At 41.3% G+C, this 20,979-nt stretch overlaps 1 protein-coding gene across 6 annotated transcripts in view; it reads left to right on the forward strand.

Moving 5' to 3' along the window:
- The window catches only part of kifc3 (kinesin family member C3), a 58,738-nt gene that overhangs the window by 9,638 nt on the left and 28,121 nt on the right, over positions 1–20,979 (forward strand). For 3 of the 6 annotated variants that reach the window (XM_043707265.2, XM_087996047.1, XM_087996045.1), the window contains 3 exons: positions 17,922–18,083; positions 18,472–18,537; positions 18,631–18,771. In XM_043707265.2, coding sequence (XP_043563200.1) covers positions 17,985–18,083; positions 18,472–18,537; positions 18,631–18,771 — 306 coding nt within the window. In that variant the 5' untranslated portion in view covers positions 17,922–17,984. Of the gene's footprint in view, positions 1–3,698; positions 3,823–11,413; positions 11,496–17,921; positions 18,084–18,471; positions 18,538–18,630; positions 18,772–20,979 lie in introns of those variants that run through there. The other 3 variants (XM_043707268.2, XM_043707269.2, XM_087996046.1) reach the window with 3 other exon arrangements.

Consider the following 20,979-nt stretch of genomic DNA (forward strand, 5'->3'; position numbering starts at 1 on the left):
TGGTCAGAGTATTGAGTACAGGAATTGGGAGGTCATGTTGCGGCTGTACATGACATTGGTTAGGCCACTTTTAAATACTGCTTGTAATTCTGGTCTCCTATCGGAAGGATGTTGTGAAACTTGAAAGAGTTCAGATAAGATTTACAAGGATGTTGCCAGGGTTGGAGGATTTGAGCTATAGGAGAGGCTGAATAAGCTGTGGCTGTTTTCCCTGGAGCGTTGGAGGCTGAGGGGTGACCTTTATAAAGCTTTATAAAATACTGAGGGGCATGGATTGGATAAGTAGTCAATGTCTTTTCCCTGGGGTGGGGGAGTCCAGAACTAGAGGGCATATGTTTAGGATGAGAGGGGAAAGATATAAAAGGGACCTAAGGTGCAACTTTTTCACACAGAGGGTGGTATGTGTATGGAATGAACTGCCAGAGGAAGTGGTGGAGACTGGTACAATTACAGCATTTAAAAAGCATCTGGATCGGTATATGAATAAGAAGGGTTGAGAGTGATATGGGCCAAGTGCTGGCAAATGGGGCTGGATTAGGTTAGCATATCTGGTCGGCATGGATGAGTTGGATCGAAGGATCTGTTTCCGTTATGTACGTCCCTGATTCTGTGACGCTGCTTTGATGCTTGTTTGAAAATTCTGTCAAATTACTTAGATAGTCCATTCAGGGAGCTATCTGACAGGATCCACTAACCCTTCCTTCCCCACTGGGCTGAAACGCACTACATGCAGATTTGATTTACCTGTGGTCAAATATGTTTTCCTGCACAAATCTTTCTAGACAAGGAAAAGATGGCACAATCTGACAAATCAGAACATTTTGATGATGTGTCCATACCCATCCTTTGCAACAACAGGAACACAACACCTGCTTGGTGTTTTGTATACTGAGATTCTGGAGATAGATAGCTTGGTACTCTTTACATAAAGACACAATTAGGATTAGTGCAACGTTGGCTACGTTTTATTTCTTTATCTGAGGGTGTTTTTGTGTATATGATGTCCTTGTGGACATGGTCTATTTCTAATCTCCAATAAAGATGGTGATTCAAGAGGCTGCAACGGTGCAGGAGTAGGGTATGGGCCAAAATTGTGCCATGCAGAGCAGGACTACTGGCTTCTTACAACTGATGACTAGATTCTTAGCTGTGATGGAGAGAGCAATACAAAGAACAAAAGAATAACTAGAGAAAGAATGGACCCATTAGGGGCAATAGCAGCAATCTTTGTGTGATGCTGGAAGTTGTGGGTATAGCTGTCAATGAAGTTTTGCATTGGTCTTCACAATGGGAGTAGGTATGACCACCACAGTGGAGGACTGGTAAAATATTAGAAGAAATTAACATTTTCAAGTTGAGCAACCTTAAAACTGGATACATCTGTAGGCTTGGATGAGAGATCTCCAAGACCTTTCGGGGAAATACGGGAGAAGACAGCGGAGGCCCTGGTAGTAATTTTCAAATCTTTGTGAGCCCAGGTGAGGTCCCAGAGAACTTGACAACTGCTACATTGTCCAATACTTTTTTTTAAAGAATAAAGGAAAGGATAAATGAGGACATTTCAGGTCAGTCAGTCTAACCTTGGTGAACGGGAATTTTTTTTTTTGGAAATAATTCCAAGGCACAGAATATGTCTGCGCTTGGAGAGATGTGGAATAATTGGGTATAGTCAGCAAGGATTAAGGGAAGGTCATGTTTGTCAAACTTTTTTTGATGCGATGTCGAAGAAGATAATCTTTTTGATGCAATCTACATGGATGAAGTCCTTTGAGGTATCTTTGGCAGACTGTGTAATAATGCAAGAACCTCTGGGATCCAAAACAAAATGGTACATTGCTTTTGGATCAAAAATTGGCTGAGCAGGATTGCCTTCATCAACATCGCATCAAAAAAATATTTGACAAATATGACCTTCCCTTAATCCTTGCTGACTATACCCAATTATTCCACATCTCTCCAAGTGCAGACGTATTCTGTGCCTTGGAATTATTTCCAAAAAAAATCAATGATGGTAGAAGTCTATTTCCAGTGGTACTCCACAGGGCTTGGTACTGGAGCCCTGCCTGTTTGTTGTTTTCATTAATGATTTGGACTTAAATGTATGATCAAGAAGTGTGCAGAAGATACAAAAATGATCGTGTGATAAAAGTGGAGAGGATTGCTGTAGATGCAGGAGGACATTGGTGAAATGGTCAGCTGGACAGGGCAATTGTAAATGGAATTCAACCTGGAAAGTGAGAGGTGATGCATTTGAGGAAGGCTAACAGGGCAAGGGACTTCAGTGTGACTGGTAGGACACTGGAAAGTACTGAAGATCAAATAGACCTTGATATGCCTGAGCACAGATAGGTGTTTAGGCAAAGCAGTTAAGACATATGGCATATTTATGCTGTTATTAGACAATGCAAGAGCTCTTGCAAGAACTGTATAAAATGCTGGTTAGGCCACAACTGAAGCACTGTCCGTTCTGGTCACCACATTGTAGGAACAGTGCGCTTTCATTAGAGACAGTACAGAGGAGATTTACCAACATGCTGCCTAAGCTGGAAGGTTAGAGAAATGGGATTGGTTAGGCTGGTTTGTTCCCCTTTGAAGTTATGAAGGTTGAACAGGGAACCTGATTGTGGTTCATAAAACTGAAGGGCATGGACAGAGTGGATAGAAAGGTGTTTTTTTTCCATTGGTGGTGAGTTCAGTAACTGGAGGGGGGCCAAATTAAGTTGAGGTAAAACAATAAGAGGAGAGTTGAGAAATATTTTTACCCTGAAGTTACTGGGTGTGTGGAGCCTGAAAGGGCTCTGCTGACAGTTGAGCAATATTTGGATGGTTGATTGATTGCTATATCCTCCAGCAGTATGGGCCAAGAGCTAGGAAATGGGCTTAGTCTAAATAGATCTATCTTGAATAGTGTAGACATGATGGGCCAAATGACCATCTCCTGAAGTCCAAACATAGAATACAAGTGTAACTTTTGCAGTTCCAGTTTCTTTAGTATAACCTTTTGATATACCCCCCCCCCCCCCCCCCCACCTCCCCGCGAAGCGCGTGTCACACAAGCCCGCCCGCCCGCCCTGTGGTCTGATGTAAAGGTGACCAAAGATCTGTCTGCCCAGTGCCCAAGAATGTGGCCTTGCTTTTGCTGTGATTTACTTTCCTTTGGATTTTCACTGTTTCTTGCCTGATGCTTGATAAACCTGTTGCCAAGTCCTTCAACAATGCAGAGAGGGAGCAGCCTTACCTAATTCCGAAAACTGATCAGAAAACATTGATTCCCACCCATTGACAGAAATTGGTCTCCACTGCCTGAAGTTAGCTGCTTCTCTATTGTTGACTGTGCCTTCAACAATCCCGTAGTTTTGAGATGTTTTGTCACGTTAAATGCTCGTGGTTTTCCTGCTTAAAACTGATTTGGATTGAGGGTTTGACTGCAGTTTGTGTTTGTGATACAAACAGTTTGTTTAGAGCATTGACTGAGGTGGAGGCGATAACTGCACATATGACCATTGATACCGCCTCCCTTTGAGTTCAGGGCTGATATTCAGCTCTTGTCAGAGTTTGGATTAAAGTTTCACCTTGTTCCCTCAGGCACTGTGCAAGCGGGAACACTCAGTTGTGTCAGGTGGGAGAGGAAACTGGTGGAGTTGCATTGCTGAGATAGCTGACAGGCAGTAGTAGTGGGCGTGGCAAGTAAGCTGTGTGTGAAAGAGAGTTCATGTTCTTTCAGTCAGTCGGAGCCTGGCACAGAAATCTTGCGTCTTAGAAGTTATCTGCTATTCTTGGATTTCTTTATCAACAACCGATAGAAACTGAGAGACTGATAGCGTAAGGATTGTGCGGTGTTTTGGGCGCCGGAGCATTGTAACCACTGGGTTGAATGACTAAGTTCCCTCCTGGGTAGCCTTGGGGTTCAAGATTCCGTAAGGAATTCGAGCACTGATTAGAGTGAATCAGAGGTACCTCACAATTGGAAATGTGCTTCGTAGTTAAGCTGTCAGCCTGGCGGGAGATGTTCATTTGTGCTCTCACAGATTTCATATTTTGTGGTTCTAGTTCTGTAATTTGCAAAGAAACTAGCGCTGAACACTTGCTGTGAATTTACCAATTTTTAAAAAATTATTTGGTTCCAACTTTCACCCCCTGCTCTCAGTTGGTTGCCACTCCTGCAAACTGATATGGGTGACCATTCCTTTCAGTTACTGGATGAAAGAGTTACTTTTTGGTAGGTTGCTCTGAACTTGTATTTTTGGAAAATTGCCATCTCTTTCACTCTTAAATTGGTAGAGCAGTGCGAAAGTGGCACCTGGATGACTTGTTCGACTGACTCTATTAATGCACGTTATGCAGTGGGTTGCGGAATGTTTCAAATTTCTCATCCAATTTAGATGAAATACCTAATGGCCGCAGAGCTGTTAACCTTGAGGTAGCACTTTATAAGATGTTTGGTTGTATTGGTATTGGATTCATTAAAACATTAGCGATTTGGACGGGGGGGGTGTGGTGGTGGTTGGCCTGTCAATACTGTTTGTCCAATACTGTTTGTCCATCCTCTCAAGGTGGTAGTCGAGATTGGCTTTAAGTAAATAAGAAACTGTGCTTCTAATTTGAGTGAAGTCAGTTGCAGAAACAGCACTGCCACGTTATTACCTAGGCAAAGTGTGTTGTCCCCATTTTTATGGGGGATGGCAGTGTGTGGCACAGTGGTAGTGTTCTTATCCATGGACTGGAACACCTGGGTTCAAGTCCCACTTGCTCCACAGGTGTGTAATAGTCTGTGAATAAGTTGATTAGTAAAATAGGTTAAATAAATGTAAAACAAAACCGATGATATGGATTGGAAAAGTGGCCAGCAAAGATGCCAGAGGAGCCACAAGAAAACTATTGACTTTTTTTTTCTATGCAGCAATTTGCTGTAATTTGGCATGTACTGCCTGAAAGAATACTGCCTGAAATCACCCTTTCTAAAGATTTGAATAAGGTCTTGAAGGGAAGGAGTTTGCTTTAGTGGGAAAAGAGCAAAAGGATAAGGATTATTGAACAGCTTTAACAAAAAGCTGGTACACACTAGCATTTAATGGTGTCATTTTGTGTTGTGCAGTTTTAATGTGGGATACAATCAGGCCCATGAGATTTCCTGGGAAATTTGGTTAAATGTCAAGAGTGCACACAATATTGGAGTATCAGGCCTGTGCAGGTGGAGATTATTGACCATTGTCTGATGTGTCCGAGTGTAGAGGAAAATTTCTGTCTCATTTGTGATGGTGAGAAAGATTTACGGCCTATCTGTTACACCACACTAGTAAAGGACGTAGCATTGAGGCGAGGTAGTGAATATTGAGCTCGTCTTGCCCTTAATGGCTCAGGAAGAGTCCAGGTACATGCCTGACTTTTGACCTTCTGCAGGTAGTTTTTATTTATTCTTTTGTCTGACATTGTGCATTTCCTCAAATTCCTGTGATAAAAATGTGAATGCTTATTTTATAGTCTTCAAACCCACTTGGACATGTAGTACCTTCTCTCTTAAGGAGCTAGCGGGTGGAGAGAGGGGTTAGAGAGCGTGCTTGGAGAAATACAACAGGCCTGGATTGAACTGATGTTTTAGAGATCAGTCCTTCCTTTGTGAGATTTTCCCTTGAGATAGATATAGTGAACAGATAAGTAGAACCAGCACTGGCTATTTTTAAGTTTTTAGAAGGAGGATCCCCATATTTTTAACCATAGCTCAACTAATGTCTGATGTCAAAGCTCTTTAAGCTGGATTGATGAATCCTGGTCCTGGACATGAACAGGATTTGACTGGGGGTAGATATGATGGTTTACCAATGAACATATCACAGTTAAAACATTTACAAGTCAGGAAACCTCACCACTAGGCAGAATTGGAAGTAACTCTTACAATTAGCATCCTGTTGTCTGACTTTCCTGGTTGCTCAGTACAGAAAGGATGTTGGAAACATTATAGTGGGCCATTGTGCAAATGACAGGACTTCAGTTGAACTATGAGTCCTAGAACTAAGAAAGATTATGAAAGGATTGGACACTCTGGCAGTAGGAAACATATTTCCACTGATGGGTGAGTGCCGAACCAGAGGACACAGCTTAAAAATACGGGTAGATCATTTAGGACAGAGCTCAGGAGAAACTTCTTCACCCAGAGAGTCGTGGCTGTGTGGAATGCTGCCCCAGAGGGCAGTGGAGGCCCACTCTCTGGATTCATTTAAGAAAGAGTTGGATAGAGCTCTCAAAGATAGTGGAATCAAGGGTTATGGAGATAAGGCAGGAACAGGATACTGATTAGGAATGATCAGCCATGATTATATTGAATGGCGGTGCAGGCTTGAAGGGCTGAATGGCCTACTCCTGCACCTATTGTCTATTGTCTAAGACCTGCAAATGAGAGGTCATCTCCTCCCCTTCTGAACCACGGCAAGAAAATTGGATGGGAATCTTTTCCATATTGTGCTGATGAGCAAAGTATTGTAAGTGTTTCTCCTACATAATGGGAAGAAATTGGAGTTGTAGAGGTAATGTGATGCCCATCAAGAACAGGAGGTATAGGTGCCATATGCAGGATACTGACTGGGGTGGCAGCAGAGTGGCAGACCCAAGGTGGTTAGAGAGAGTCATTGGTGACATAGTGGTAATGTCATTGGATTAGTAATCCAAAACTCCAGGCTAATATTTTGAGGACATGGGTTTGAATCCTTCCATGGCAGGTGGTAGAGTTTGAATTTAATAAAATCTGAAGTTAAAAAGAAAACTAAGTTATGGTGACCATGAAGCAACTGTTAGTCATTGCAAAATCTGGTTCACTAATGTAGGAAATCTGTCATCCTTGACCAGTGACTCTAGACCCGTAGCAATGTGGTTGATGCTTAACTCCCTTCTGAAGTAGTTGAGCAAGTCATTTGATTCAAATTCACTCAGGGTTAGGCAACACATGCTGGTCTTATATCCCATGAGCAAGTTGAAAAAAGGTGGAAGGGAAGATAGCAATTTTGATTATAGTGAATTGTCTTGGTGTAAACAAACCTTATGTACCACCGCCACTACAAACCTTTTCCCCCCCAATCAGCTTTAAATTCCCAATGTATACCTGGCCTATTTTGCTTGTTTTAATTTATTTTGGTGAAAATGTAAAAGGACTTTGTGCTCTACTTAGAGTAACTTCACTGGCAAGTCAGCAGGGCACTGTTTGGTAAAATGTGAAACTGCTTCAGGTACAGTAGTGGTTGGTTGTGAGTTGACTGTTTGAGCTCAGGCTCTGTGAATGGATAGAGATTCTGTTTATTGTCTTTGCAATCTGTTACTTACAAGCCAATATCATAGGCTGGATGGTCTGGAACAGGCCTGGTACAACTGTCAAATTGGCTTTTGGTTTTTGAAATTAGCCCCAACTTAGATGAGCAACGATATCTGATAAAGGTTACGTATCCTGTCACTAATTTGTGACTTCTGTTAAGAGGCTGCACGCACCATATCTTATCCAAAAGTCCCCTGGTGTTAATCTTTTGACCGTTGGTGTGTAAAAATACCATATAATCCTGCAATGCATCTGTGTAACATGTCTGCTACTCCTTGACTCAAACTCAGCAGTTTGATCATGAACAAGTACAGACTTGATAACAGGGATGGCTCTGCAGTCGATCTAAAGCTGACAGTTAATACTCTGTGGTAGACAAGCAGGAGACTGGAAGAACACAGCAAGCCAGGCAGCATCAGGAGGTGAGAAGTCGAAGTTTTAGGTGGAACCCTTCTTCGGGATTGCATAAGGATTATACTCGAAACGTCAACTTCTCCACCACCTGATGTTGCCTGGCTTGCTGTGTTCTTCCAGCCTCCTGCTTGTCTACCTTAGATTCCAGCATCTGCAGTTTTTTTGTCTTAACCAAGTTAATATTCTATGATAGCCATTGCTTCACAGAAGGTTCTAGATATCTCCATGGCACCTGGTACCAGCTAAGGGCCGAAGCTCAATATGAATTCACAGTAAGCCAGACTCCTGTATTAACCCTAAGATTGATTGTTCTGGGTTCCTGCTGGAGGTATTTGTGACAAAAGCAAAGCTCATTTGTGTTTTGCCAGCTTCTGGCAGTCAAATGTTTCTCCCTCCCTCTCCACACCCCACTGGTGATATTAGCAGGGGATAACTCCAATACTGCTTCTAGTCCATTTGGAGAGAAATCTGCTTGAAAAAAACAAATCACATACCTCTGACTAGTGTGTTTTTGGTGAACTTGGATGATCAATTTGATTCTCTGGTAGAAAGACTTGTGATTTTAATGGGAAAACAACTTAAAGCAACTCACTTGATCTCTCTTTCCCATATTCCCTTTGGGAAAACCTCTGAGATGTCTCCCTGTTTCCTTGCATCAGCCTATCACTGTTCAGGTGCAGGTCTGTTGTTTTGAGCAGCACTGGTTAAAGAAGCTGCTCTTGGGGTGTATTGATCACAGAAACATAACATCAGGTAACAGGCAGCCTAATTGCTGAGACCAAAATAGAGTGGAATGAGCAAGGGGATGATAAAAATGGAGCAGAAAGGGAGAAAAAGGAACGGAGCTGAAGGAGAGGCTACAGAGAGAGTTGAGCAAAAGTGATGGGGAGACGCAGTAAAGATGAAGGGAAGGAAACGGTGATACAAAAGTAAAGGAGTCAAATAAGTGAAGAGAGTAGTGAGAGCATCAGACAACGAGGGTGGGAAAAGAAAAACAGACATGTTGTGTTTGAAGGAAGGAGAAAAGCAGAAATAAAGTGAAGGCAGATGGTCTTTTCCCTGGGGTAGGAGAGTCCAGAACTAAAGGGCATAGGTTTATGGTGAGAGATTTAAAAGGAGCCTAAGGGGCGACCTTTTCAGACAGAGGGTGGTGCGAGTATGGATTGAGCTGCCAGAGGAAGTGGTGGAGGCTGGAACAATTGCAACATTTAAAAGTTACCTGGATGATTGTATGAACCGGAAGGGTTTAGAGGGATATGGGACTAGATTAATTTAGGATATCTGGTTGGTATGGATCAAAAGGTCTGTTTCTGTGCTGTACATCTCTGACTCTAAATAGCTGGTGGATTTCGAATTCTAATTAATTCTGGACTTTAAAATTAGTCGCAGTAATGGTGACCATGATATCTACCACTTTATTATTTTGAAAAAAAACTGCTGTGTTCACAGAGATCCTGTCATCCTTATTTTGTCTGGTTGACATGTGACTCCAGACCACGCCAAGCTAGTTGAAAATGGTCCAGCAAGCCACTCAGTTTCAGGGCTGTTAGGGCTGGGAGACAAGTTCTGGCCTTCCCTCATCCCATGAATGAAAAAGGAGAAAAAAAAACTGAGGGGATGGTGACACATGACTAAATTAAAGGCTAGAGAAGGCTGAAACAGAAGCTCTGTGGAGGCTTGTTCTCTGGCCAGGGTTGAGAGGCCTGAAGACAGTGTTGCCTGCCTGGTGCCCAAGTTCAGGATGTCTCATCTCATAGAGGAATTTGGAGTGGGAGGGGAAAGATCAAGTTGTTGTCTGTGTTGTTTGCATGGAAATCTATAAAGTCAAAGGTAAAGGAAAGATTACAGGTTAGTTGATTGTGACCAGAAAATAAAAAGGAGAGTATCTCTACCATGAAACCATATAAATGTAGGGAAATTCAATAAATAGAACAAACTTAAAGGCTTTATATCTTAATGCATGAAACATTTGTAATAAAATAGATGAACAGTGGTGCAAACAGAGGAAAATGAACATGATCTCTTCGCCATTACGGTTATGTGGAGATCAAAACTGGGAACTTAACATTCAGGGATATTTAACTGTTCAGAGAGAAAAGGGATAGAAAAAAAGGGATTGCCTTGTTAATAAGACATGAAATGAGAGCAGTTGTGAGACGATCTAGGCTAGGATGATACAGAGTCCATTTGGCAGAAGTGGGGAAAAAACAGCAAGGGAAACAAGACAGTAGGAGTAGTGTACAGACTCCCAAACAGTAACCACTCTGAATCAACAAATAATAGGAGCATGTAAGAAAAATAGAGCAATAATTATTAGTGACTTTAATCATTAAACCAATCAAATGAAAAGGGTAACTGTGACAGCAAATTCATGGTGCATTAGGGATAGTTCCTAGAGCAATGCCTCATGGAGCCCATGAGGGAACAGGCTATCTTGGATTTGGTAATGGGTATTGAGGTAGACTTGATAAATTACCTTGAAGTGAAAGATCTCCCATGAAGTAATGATCATAACATAATAGAATTTAATATTTAGTTCGAGAGAGAGGGAGACGTGGATGGAAGCAACAGTATTTCTTGAGGTTTGTGTCTTTGGAACTCCTTGCCACAGTGAGCTGTGAGGGCAGAGTCCTTGTGTATGTTTAAAGGCTGAGAGAAATTCGTACAGAAGTAGAACCAAGAGTTGTGGGGAAAGGGCAGGAAAGTGGACATGAGGAGTGTTAGATCAGCCAATGTTCCAACATTGAAGGGTGGGACAGTCTAAAGGGGCAAAGCAGCCTAGTCCTGTTCCTATCTCTTATGATCTTCTGGTCTTACAGGCAAGAGAAAGAGATGCTGTAGACGTGAAAGAGAAACCTATAGAAGAATTCAAAGTGAAGGAAAAAGGAAAAAAAATGAAAGCAACGTAAGAGAAGGAAATATGTAGAGAGATGAAGAAGATGGGTTAAACTGGATGAAAAGATAAGGGTAGAAAAAGTGCTGAAAGGAGAGGAATTGGCAAAATATTGAGGGCAGTGGGACATTTCTCTTCCTGTTAATGCTATTATCAGTGTACAATATAGTTTCTTTTCATTGGTCCTGCCCAGGTGCTTCAGCCGAACCTGTTGCGGTCATCTATCTTGTACAATTGCCAATTGATCCCTCCATTGAAACACATTGCTGCCTTTAAGTTGGCACTGCCCTCAGGTTGCTGGCCTTCATAGACATGTTTTCTGTGCTTGCATAGGAGGTCTCTTCCAATTACATCTGAAGTTTCCAGCTGACTTTTTTTTTTACAGTTTATTGTTCTTGAAATTTCTTCTCGACCTCTTCTGTGCCTGTTTCTTTTATGCACTTTTATAATAAATGAAAATTGAAAAGCTTTTCCAAATTGCAGGTTCTTAGACATGCAGTGCCTGAGCTGATGAATAAAACTTTAATTTCCGTTCTTAAAAGAATTGTATGAGTTCAGCACTTGGGGCTCCAATTCTGTGTAAATTCTAATACTGAAAGGAAATTTGATAACTTGACACGCCCAGAATTGCAGTGTTTTGGACCTCTGGGCCATAGTTTTGGAGGAAGCTTTGGTTCACTGAGTAAGGTGATCTCAGCTAGGCCTTTGTAGGGCAGTGGTAGGCTGCTGTCTTTTTAGAGCTTTCAAAGTCTTGGCACAATGTTTACTGCAGCTTGTTTTTAAATGTATTAGATCGAGTTCAAGAGTTCATCAGTACTGATTTGAGCCAAGAATAAGATTCCAGCAAATTGTATGACTGCGAATTGATGTGCAGCCTCTCGGAAATAGGTTTGTTTTGATTAAATTAGCCAAGCTTATTCCATGTTTCATGTTCCTATGAAATGTCCTGTCTGCTGTTTTTGGGTGTGTGTTTATGTGTGTGTGCTTGCAATGTGGTTTCATAGTTCAGTAATTGTTCTGAAACATTCTCTGTTGTTTTAGACGCCTCCATACTCTAGGGTAGGGTAGTGAATGTGAAACTGAGTGCGATAGGCATTCTCCAGTGGAGGTGGTGGCCTCCTTGATTTTCTTTTGTCCTAGAGAAGTTCACTAATATTGTCATCACCGTTTTTTCAATAATTTTGAAGTGTTTAGAATTGGGAGGATTCAACTCCAGAAAAGTTACTCTTTTAATATTATTTTTGAAATAAAATACAATACATGATTTTGCAATTAATCATTTGCCTCGATCAGAAATTTCAAACCTGCCCTTACCTTGTGCAGTTGGTGCATCTTGTCCCACCCTGTCATAATAGTAATCTGTAGTTGGAAGTAAGATGGTCATTTAGTCTGATAGAGCAAGGCTTGACAATGTAATGCACTGTTTCCACTGTTTAATTTTCCAAAATGTTCACATTTCACTTGGCAGAGATACTTTAGGGCTCTAGCACAGATCTGAAGGTGTCTTTCTGCGATGTAATGCTTCTTTTATCCCACTCTGGAACTCACCCATCTCTGGTTTCATGTAGGGCAAGAGGAAGATTTTGATACATTTAAAGACAGTGTTTTCTGCCAATGTAATTCACATCAAATCAAAATGGAAATGCTGAGGGAGTTAGAACTGTCCCTACTGCAGGGTCACTGAACTGATCAAACCCGTTTGTGTCAGTTTTTCAGATGCTTTCTCTGTTGGTTGTCTCCTATCTATCAAACTGTAACTTGTATTTGTGTACATCTTAAATAATTATACAATGCATTTAATCTAGTAAAACTTCCCAAAATGCATGGCAAAAGTATTAGATTTGACAGATTTGGCGTTGAACAATATAAGGAAATGTTCAGACAGGTGGCCAATAGCTTAGTGGAAGAGATAAACTTAGCAGAGCAGTATATTCATTTCCTTCCTCCAAGTCATGTTGTTAATGGTTACGGTCCCAGCACTTATCCCTGTGGAACCCCACTGGTCATGGGTTAGCAAGCTGAAAAGAACCTCTTCTCCCTACTCACTATTTTCTGCCCATTAGTGAATTCTCTACCCACACCAATATATTACCTCCAACACCATGGGCTATTCTTTTATGATTTATCTTTGATAAGGTATGTTGTCTGGAAGTCCAAATACAACTTGTCTACAGGTTTCCTTTTATTCATGCTGGCTAAAACTTCCTCAGATAAATTAGACACTATTTCCATTTCACGAGTCCACAAGGACTCTGCTTGATCTGGTTTCCAGGTATTTGCCAGGATGACAGTGAAAGCATGTGGAAGGGATGACTTGGTAATGGTATTCCTAACTTTCCCTTTCCCTTTGTCAGGAAATTCTGCCCCTAGTGGTGTGACTGAGAGAAAGAGGCCTGAGAATGGCAGTTCTGAACAACCTGTATGCTTGTTTCAGGATTGGGACTGTTTCTGCTTGGCTCCACTCTTATCCAGAGATTTTCTGTATTTGCTATTAATGATTTGTACATGGAATGATCAATAGTAGCCTTGATAAATAAATGGGGTGGAGTATAGAGGAGAATCAGTTTTACTACAGATGTGCAAATCTCTATTTAGAACACGCACAGAGTTCTGTGTGCGCTTCTGGAGTCCACGCCTTTGAAAGGATATGTTGGTCTTGGAAGAAGTTCAACACAGATGGAGTCAAATATTACCAGTGCTGCAAGGATTAGATTTTTGAGGAGAGATTGTGTCAACTACATTTGTAATTGCAGGAAATTTTTTTTTTAAAAAGGTTGGTTTGAAGCTGAATGATTTTGAAAAGAATTGATAGGGTAAGACAAACATTTTCCGCTAGCTTGAATGTCTAGGATAAAGGGGTATGATCTTAAAATCAGAGCGGTCAGGAGAAAAGATATGAAATGCTTTAAGCAAAGGACGATAGCAGTATTTAACTATCTACCATAAAAAGCAGTTGACATATGCTTAGAAAATAACTTTCACCTGTGGCTAATAGATTTCTGCTGGGTAAAGAAATAAAAGGAAGGTTCCTCAAAGCAACGGGTATTGTAATAGGTTTCTAATGTCCTGGGTTTGGGGATGGTTATCAGTCAAGAGTGAGGTGATCACTATCCTGTGATCATGCATGTGTCTGTGTTAGTCAGGAGCCAAATGGTGGTGTTGGTCTCAGCATCAGGGTGGAAGAGCCCCGATCCAAGCCCACGGCTAAGCACTTAACAAGAAGGATGGTAAAGTTGAACTCTTGACTTTTTTTCCTTTATTTTCCATCTTTATATTCAACATCTTGGTTTATTTTCTTTGTTTTAAGATGGCAATGGAGAGTCGCTACATTGTACAATGCTTTACACAGTATTTGTAACAAGTACATGTAACAAGTACACGTGACAATAAATAAAATCAAATCAAAGTGAGCCAAGGCAGGTGGATGGGGGTTGAGATTGATTACAATCGTATTGAGTTACTCAATAAGCACAAGGGCTAAATCCCTATTTCCTGTTCCTGAATCTGATCCTGAAGATAGTGTTGGTCATGCTCAGATTATTAACAAAATTAGCTTTCCTGTAGATTTCATTAAAGTTCCCTGGGAAACTGGGGATGTAGAGCTTCTGATAGGGGTGCTGAAAGCCAAAGTATGTATCTGCCAGGAATGAGAAGGATATTTCCAAGAGATTTAGTTTTAATGTGAAAGGTACAGATGGATTCCTTAGTGGACCAGAGTATGTAGCCAGGTTTCATTGGGCCGGAGAGAACTTGGATTCACTCTGCTGCTTTGGATCTTTGGAAGTTCAAGGCAGGTCAGTCTGTAGGAGAACCAGATAGAGTGAAGAAGCCATTCAGCAGTTGAAGATGCACGTTCTGTGACTGATTGCAGAGACAGCTTTGAGTTCTCCTGCGCACTGACAGTTTGGGTGCATGAGAGCAAACCACTGACTACTCAAGATAGAAAATTCTGAGAAGAACTGTCTTAGTTATCACATGACCCCAACAGGATCCCTGCATCTAATAATTTGACCATGTTGTGCAGGTGAAAATCAGAAATTTAAGGATTTAGCAAGAAAATGTCAGATCATTGAGAGATGCTTGAATAAGTGGGGAAAAATTTCTAGATGAATTTAATTTGATGCAACTGAGTTTGAAAGACACCTTTTCTGGGTTACATCTAGAACTGCTTCCTTGATCACTCTTTCTGGACACACAAAAAGAAGCATTGGTTTTTAGTTATGGGGAATAATGTCAGGCAAATAGTTATGGGGAATAATGTCAGGCAAATAACTGAGTCAGAAAATTATGAAATAGCAGTTACAAAATGGTTATCTTCTCCTACTCTGGCATTGACTTAAGCTAAGTGTCCAAGATAGGAATAGTGGACAGGAAAATAGGCAACTCGGTGAGATTGAAGTATCAATGGTTGGTGCTGAGGTGGTCGAGAGCTTAAAGTTTCTGGGAGTAAATATTGCCAATAATCTGTCTCCGTCCATCCAAGTTGACGCCACAGTCAAGAAAGCACACTCCTGTCTCTACTTCCTCAGAAGAAATTTGCCACATCCATAATGACTCTTACTAGTTTTTAATAGATGCGCTGTAGAAAGCATCTTGTCTGAATGCATCACAGCTTAACATGGCAACTGCTTTGCCAAAAAATGCAAGAAATTAGAGGTGGGAACACATCCCAGTTATCTCACCAACCAGCCTTCCTTCAATTAACTCCATCTGTGCTTCCTACTGCCTCAGGAAAGCAACCAACATCACCTTACCCCGGTTGTACTGTCTCCCACCCTCTTCCATTGAGCAGAAGATACAGAAGTTTGAAAACCCACCAACGGATTCAAGTACAACTTCTTCCCCGATGTTATTCGATCTCTCACATTAGAGTTGGTCTTTCTCAGAATCCTTTTTGTAGCTGTAAGACTATATTCTATATTGTTCTGATGCCCAGAAGTACTTATGTAAGGTATGATTTATCTGGATAGCATGCAAAACACTACTTTTCACTGCATCTTGGTATGTGACAATAATAAATCAAATCAAATAAGAAGAAACCATGCACTGTTTAACTGATAAGAAACAAGTTGAGGAATCAGTGGTGCTGAATGTAGAAAGTTAGGGATAGAACACAAGATTAATATATTAATCTGAGGCAAAATATTTTGTTCCGTGGATAAACAGATGAAAACAAAACTGAGTTTTAGAAGGGAAATATATCATTTAAAAATAGGCTTAACAACATAAAGAGGAATGTTGAAATTATAGGAGTAACGTGGAAAGGAATATTAAAAGGGAAAATGAAAGCTTATATTAGCTAATGTAAAATGAAATAGTAAATAATCTAAATCAGCATGTTATCGAGCATATGGGTTCAATTAGGAATGAATGCTGGAGTATAATTGTGGAGGATGAAGTAATGGCAAGGATATTTTAGTGATTTTTCACAAACTGTGGTATAAGTGGGCACCTGTGAAAATGAACTGTAAAAATGGACTGGATGCATTTTTCTTTTATTGGGAGGTGGGGGGAGAATGTGAAACTCAACATAAAGGTTACTGGGCCCTGATGACTGCACATAAGGCTGTGGACAGAAGCCAAACTGGAAATGATAGATGCATTTTGCTTTCACAATTTTGCTTTACACTATTTTTCATTATGGAAAATATGTTGGCACTTGAGACCAAGCCATGTTAACATGTTCAAGTCAGGAAGAATGGAATAAATCTGATAACCACACACCAGTTAAATAAACACCCACTTTGGGCAAAAACAGAAAATGCTGGAGGAACTCAGCAGGTATGGCAGCATCTATGGAGCGAAAGCAGAGTTAACATTTCAAATCCAACGAGTTTCTCCTGCAATTTTTTTTTTGGAATCCAGCATCCTCAGTTCTTTGTTTTATTTTTCTGGTCAATTTTGCCAGCTGTTGAAACCCATAGTTTGAGATTGACCATAACATTTCTCAATATTTAAGTTTATCAGAGACTAACAGCAAAGATTTGTTTAAAAAATAGTTGTTTCTGGCAGAATTTGAGTATACTTGAAGAGGTAAATGATTTAGACAGTTGATGCAAATGTAATAGATGTCAAGTATCTGAATGTTTGTTTGGAAGATGTTCACTAAGGTGTTCCACTAAACTTTTTAAAAAATTATATCAGGCAATCCAGCAGCATAGGTAGAAAGTTAGCGAACTGCCCAGAAATAGTGTGTGTGCAATTAGTATCTTGAAACGAAATATGCTGTCACAGCTGGAAATTTGAGCTGTTCAGGAAGATGATCATTGACCTGAAACAGTTTTTCTATGAAAGTTCTGCTTGAGTATTTTTGGTGTATTGTGTTTATTTGGAATACTGGAGAATGCTGAAACTCCACGGGTCAGGGCTGAGCATGCTATTATTTGCCTCAGGATTTGGTAAGACTTTCTCAATTTGCTGATAGTGCAAAAGTAGGTGGTTTAGCAAACTGTGAGAAAGCTTGTAAATGATGTCAAGAAGGTGGGTGGAGAATGCAACTTAATGTAGATTAAATATGAGGTAAGCCCTTTTGGCAGCAAGTCATGGAATGGGCGTATACGTTTCAAGGCAAAAGGTGTGAGCGATCAGGGAGCCTTGGACAGTATTGTTGAGGGTGGAGGGGAGGGCTGGTATTGGGACTTGAGTGCGCAGTGTGTTGTAAGTTTTTCACAGATTTGCAAATATATCCTAAATACTGAGTCAGGTTTCTGATGTTGAATCAGTTTGAAGGCAGCCTGATCACCAGCACTGGGTTTGGTTTTGAGTTTCTATTATGTCAGCAAGCAACAGACCCTGCTTTAGGTTGGCATCATCAACATTTGTACAAAAGCTGTGATTTCATTGCAGAGCTAGGAAGGATAGTTGCATAGGAATCCCAGGTGTAGCACCTGGAGTTGTAAAGGGGTATTATCAAATCTATTGCCAGGGTTAAAACCAGGAGCAAACCAGGTTAGTGATTGGAATGCTTCTGTGATCTGATAATTGGTTAACTTTTCTATTTGTGAACAAGTTCGCTTTTCTTTATGATTCTGTTGGACAGTGTACACAAGCTTTAACCTTGTGGGGTGTTTCTGTTAAGAGAATATGGGGATGTTGCTGTAGTAATTCCAGTTTCTTTATGTGGTAGATTGTTTGGCTTCTAAAGATACAACACCATGAGCCATTTAACTGTAGCTTGTAGTTCTGAGGAAGACTGTATACCCAAAAAGTTAACACTGGTTCTGTTTGCCAATGCTGCTTGTCCTGTTCTATATTTCCAGCATTTATGTAATCCTTTGAGGGGAATCTGACAGTCTTCTCTCTCCTTATCTCCAGGCAAAAAAGTTCCTTGGTTCCCCTGTCCAACAGGGAAATCACTCAGTCGTTCAAAAGCTCAAGATGATCAGCTGTTTGCAGGAGGACAAAGTGAGGCTACAGGAGGAGTTGAATGCGACCGAGTCCCAAAGGCAGGCACTGAGCAGCAGTCCGCAGTCGCAGGTATTCTGGCTGTGTGCAGATGGTGAGAGACAGGCTAGAGCATGGGGCTGCAGATATAATGCTGAGCCTAATGAGAAAATATTTAATCTGCTGTTGTCATTACCTCAGTAGCTGGCAAGGCAATGTCATGCAAGACTTCAGTCAGTGCTCACAGCTCCCAAGGGATGGCTTTGAAATACTCTGTTTGCATCTCACCCATGTTTGGAACATGTCAGTGTTGTGCAGTGCTCGCTAGATATAGTGTGCTTCCATTCAGAATCTGAAAATGAACTTTCAGTAGTTCTCACTAAACCTGTGTTATCCATCTCTTTGCCTCTTGTAAGTAACAGGCAATGCACAAAGCTTTTTGAAGGATATGCGCTTCTAACCCCTGGTGTTGTGCCCACAGCTCGAGGGGCTGGAAGTGAAGCTGTCTGACCAGACGCAGGAACTGAACAAACTGTGCTCTGAGCTGGTGAGACTCCTGTACTGTTACCATGAGTAGACACTTGTTAAAGTCATGAGTTCCTGAGCGTAATTTAGAATTCATTGTCTGTCTCTTTGACAGGGAACAACTGATCTGGAGAAACATTTGGAAATCCTGGTCTTGGAGAATGATCGACTGAAGCAGGAATTAAATGGCTGCCAACTCCAGCTCCAGCAGCTCCGTAATTCCCTGTCTGGGTGCATCAGCTGTGAGCACAGCAAGGTGAGAGCGCTCTTGCATTTATATTGCACCGTCTGTGACCTCCGGTTTCCCAAAGGTGCTTCACAGTTAGTCATTTTGAAATGTGGGGGTCACTTTTGTGGGAAGTGAGGCAGCCAATTTGTTTACAGCAAACCCCTACAAACTGCAATGTGGTAATGAGCAGATAACTTTTATTATCATGTCAGTTAAAGTGCAAACATTAGCTGAGATATCACGGAGGCGGACTGCTGGAGGATATTTTACATTCCACCAAGCAAGCAGGGTCCTAGTTTCATGTCCAGTGTGAAACCTCTGGCAGGGCAGCACTCTTGCACCACTTAGTCAGCCTCAGTTGCATATTCAAATGCCGGTTTATTATCTGAGAGCCATAGCTGATTGGTGGCAGAGTGTGCCACGCTAGTGTGCCATGCTGGTGTGCCAGGCATATCTTTAATGATCCTGTTGATTGATCAGTTTGACTAATTGGATCACTTGAGTTATGTTGAGAACAATAGAGACACTTATTTTAAATTCATTCTCAGCTTGTGGATTTTTATTTTCATTCATGGGATGTGGGCATCGCTGGCTGGCCCAGCACTTACTGCCCATCCCTAATTAAGAGTCAGCCACATTGCTGTGGGTCTGGAGTCACGTGTGGGCCAGACCAGATAATGGCCGCAAATTTCCTTTCCTAAAAGACATGACTAAACCAGATGGTTTTTACCAACTATTGGCACCAGTGTCATGGTAACCATGAAATTCTTAATTCCATGTTGGCAAAGCTGACCCCCCCCCCCCCCCCCCCCTCCCCTCCCTAGTTGCCCTTGTGCTGGGGAGCTGCCTTTGACTATTCCAACCTTCAAATGAATCTGCTCCCATAATGCTGATGAAAATGATGAGGAAATACTCTTCTGTTGCTTTCCAGGCTGGTCAGAGTTGTGGATGTGAAATCTCAGTGCAAGGCAGCCGTATGATTCATAAACATGATTCGCTTTGCAAATCGGCACTATCACTTTTCATTTCTCGAGCTCCACCTATGTACTTTCAACATGCTTAATCCATGCATTTAGTCTGATTTGCAAGCATATGTATTGGCCTGAAAAGAGCAGTGACCCTCTAGCTATTCAGTCCTTTCTATCTGTTCTTGTTCCCAAACATAGTTTGATGGAATAGTAATTTAATTAAGATCAGAACAATAAATTGCTTCAAAATCAACTTGGACATTATGCAAATCCCACAGGAAAAGTATTCTTAAATTTCCTGCTAAGATTAGACAATCATTGTGTTCGATCATCACTGATAGGCTAGCTTTTCTGGAATCCCACCTTAATATTACTATAACACTCAGAGTTGAGTCAGGGAAGGAGATACAATTGCATTATAAAATTATGAAGGATTGCCATTATGCTAAACCTATAAACTGTAGACCACACTCCAAATCCTGTAGACAGTTCTGGTCACTTATAAAATGGATGTAGGGGTATTGAGGGGGCACAGAAAAGATTTACAAGACTGACATGAGAAATGCATGGGTACACATTTCAGGAAAGAATTGAAAGGCCAGGTCTTTTCTGTATTAAAGAAATGGTGCGTTACCAAGGAACCTCAATATGGACAGGTAAGAAAATATGAAACAGGAGCTGGGTTTATCCCTTGGAGTTTGATTAGATTAGATTAGATTAGATTACATTACAGTGTGGAAACAGGCCCTTCGGCCCAACAAGTCCACACCGACCCGCCGAAGCGCATTCACCCAGACCCATTCCCCTACATTTACCGCTGCACCTAACACTACGGGCAATTTTTAGCATGGCCAATTCACCTAACCTGCACATCTTTGGACTGTGGGAGGAAACCGGAGCACCCGGAGGAAACCCACGCAGACACGGGGAGAATGTGCAAACTCCACACAGTCAGTTACCTGAGGCAGGAATTGAACCCGGGTCTCTGGCGCTGCGAGGCAGCAGTGCTAACCACTGTGCCACCGTGCTTCCCTGTTTAATAAGATCAGGGCTGAGCTTCTATTTCAACTCCATCTTCCCAGCCTGTTCATCTTCCTGTCTTAAAAAAATCTACTGATTTCAATTTTGAGTGGACTAACGTAGCATCCATAGAATTTTGTAATAGAGTTTCAAAGAAAACAGAATCTGGAGCAATGGAGGCTGTGATGAGTAAATCATTGACTATTTTTGGCAGTCACACCCAGGTAAAGTATGAAGAGTATTTTTC

The sequence above is a fragment of the Chiloscyllium plagiosum genome, unplaced genomic scaffold (genome assembly GCF_037043375.1).
Source record: "Chiloscyllium plagiosum isolate Xiang-an unplaced genomic scaffold, Cpla_swu_hap1 HiC_scaffold_17, whole genome shotgun sequence".
Classification (NCBI taxonomy): domain Eukaryota; kingdom Metazoa; phylum Chordata; class Chondrichthyes; order Orectolobiformes; family Hemiscylliidae; genus Chiloscyllium; species Chiloscyllium plagiosum.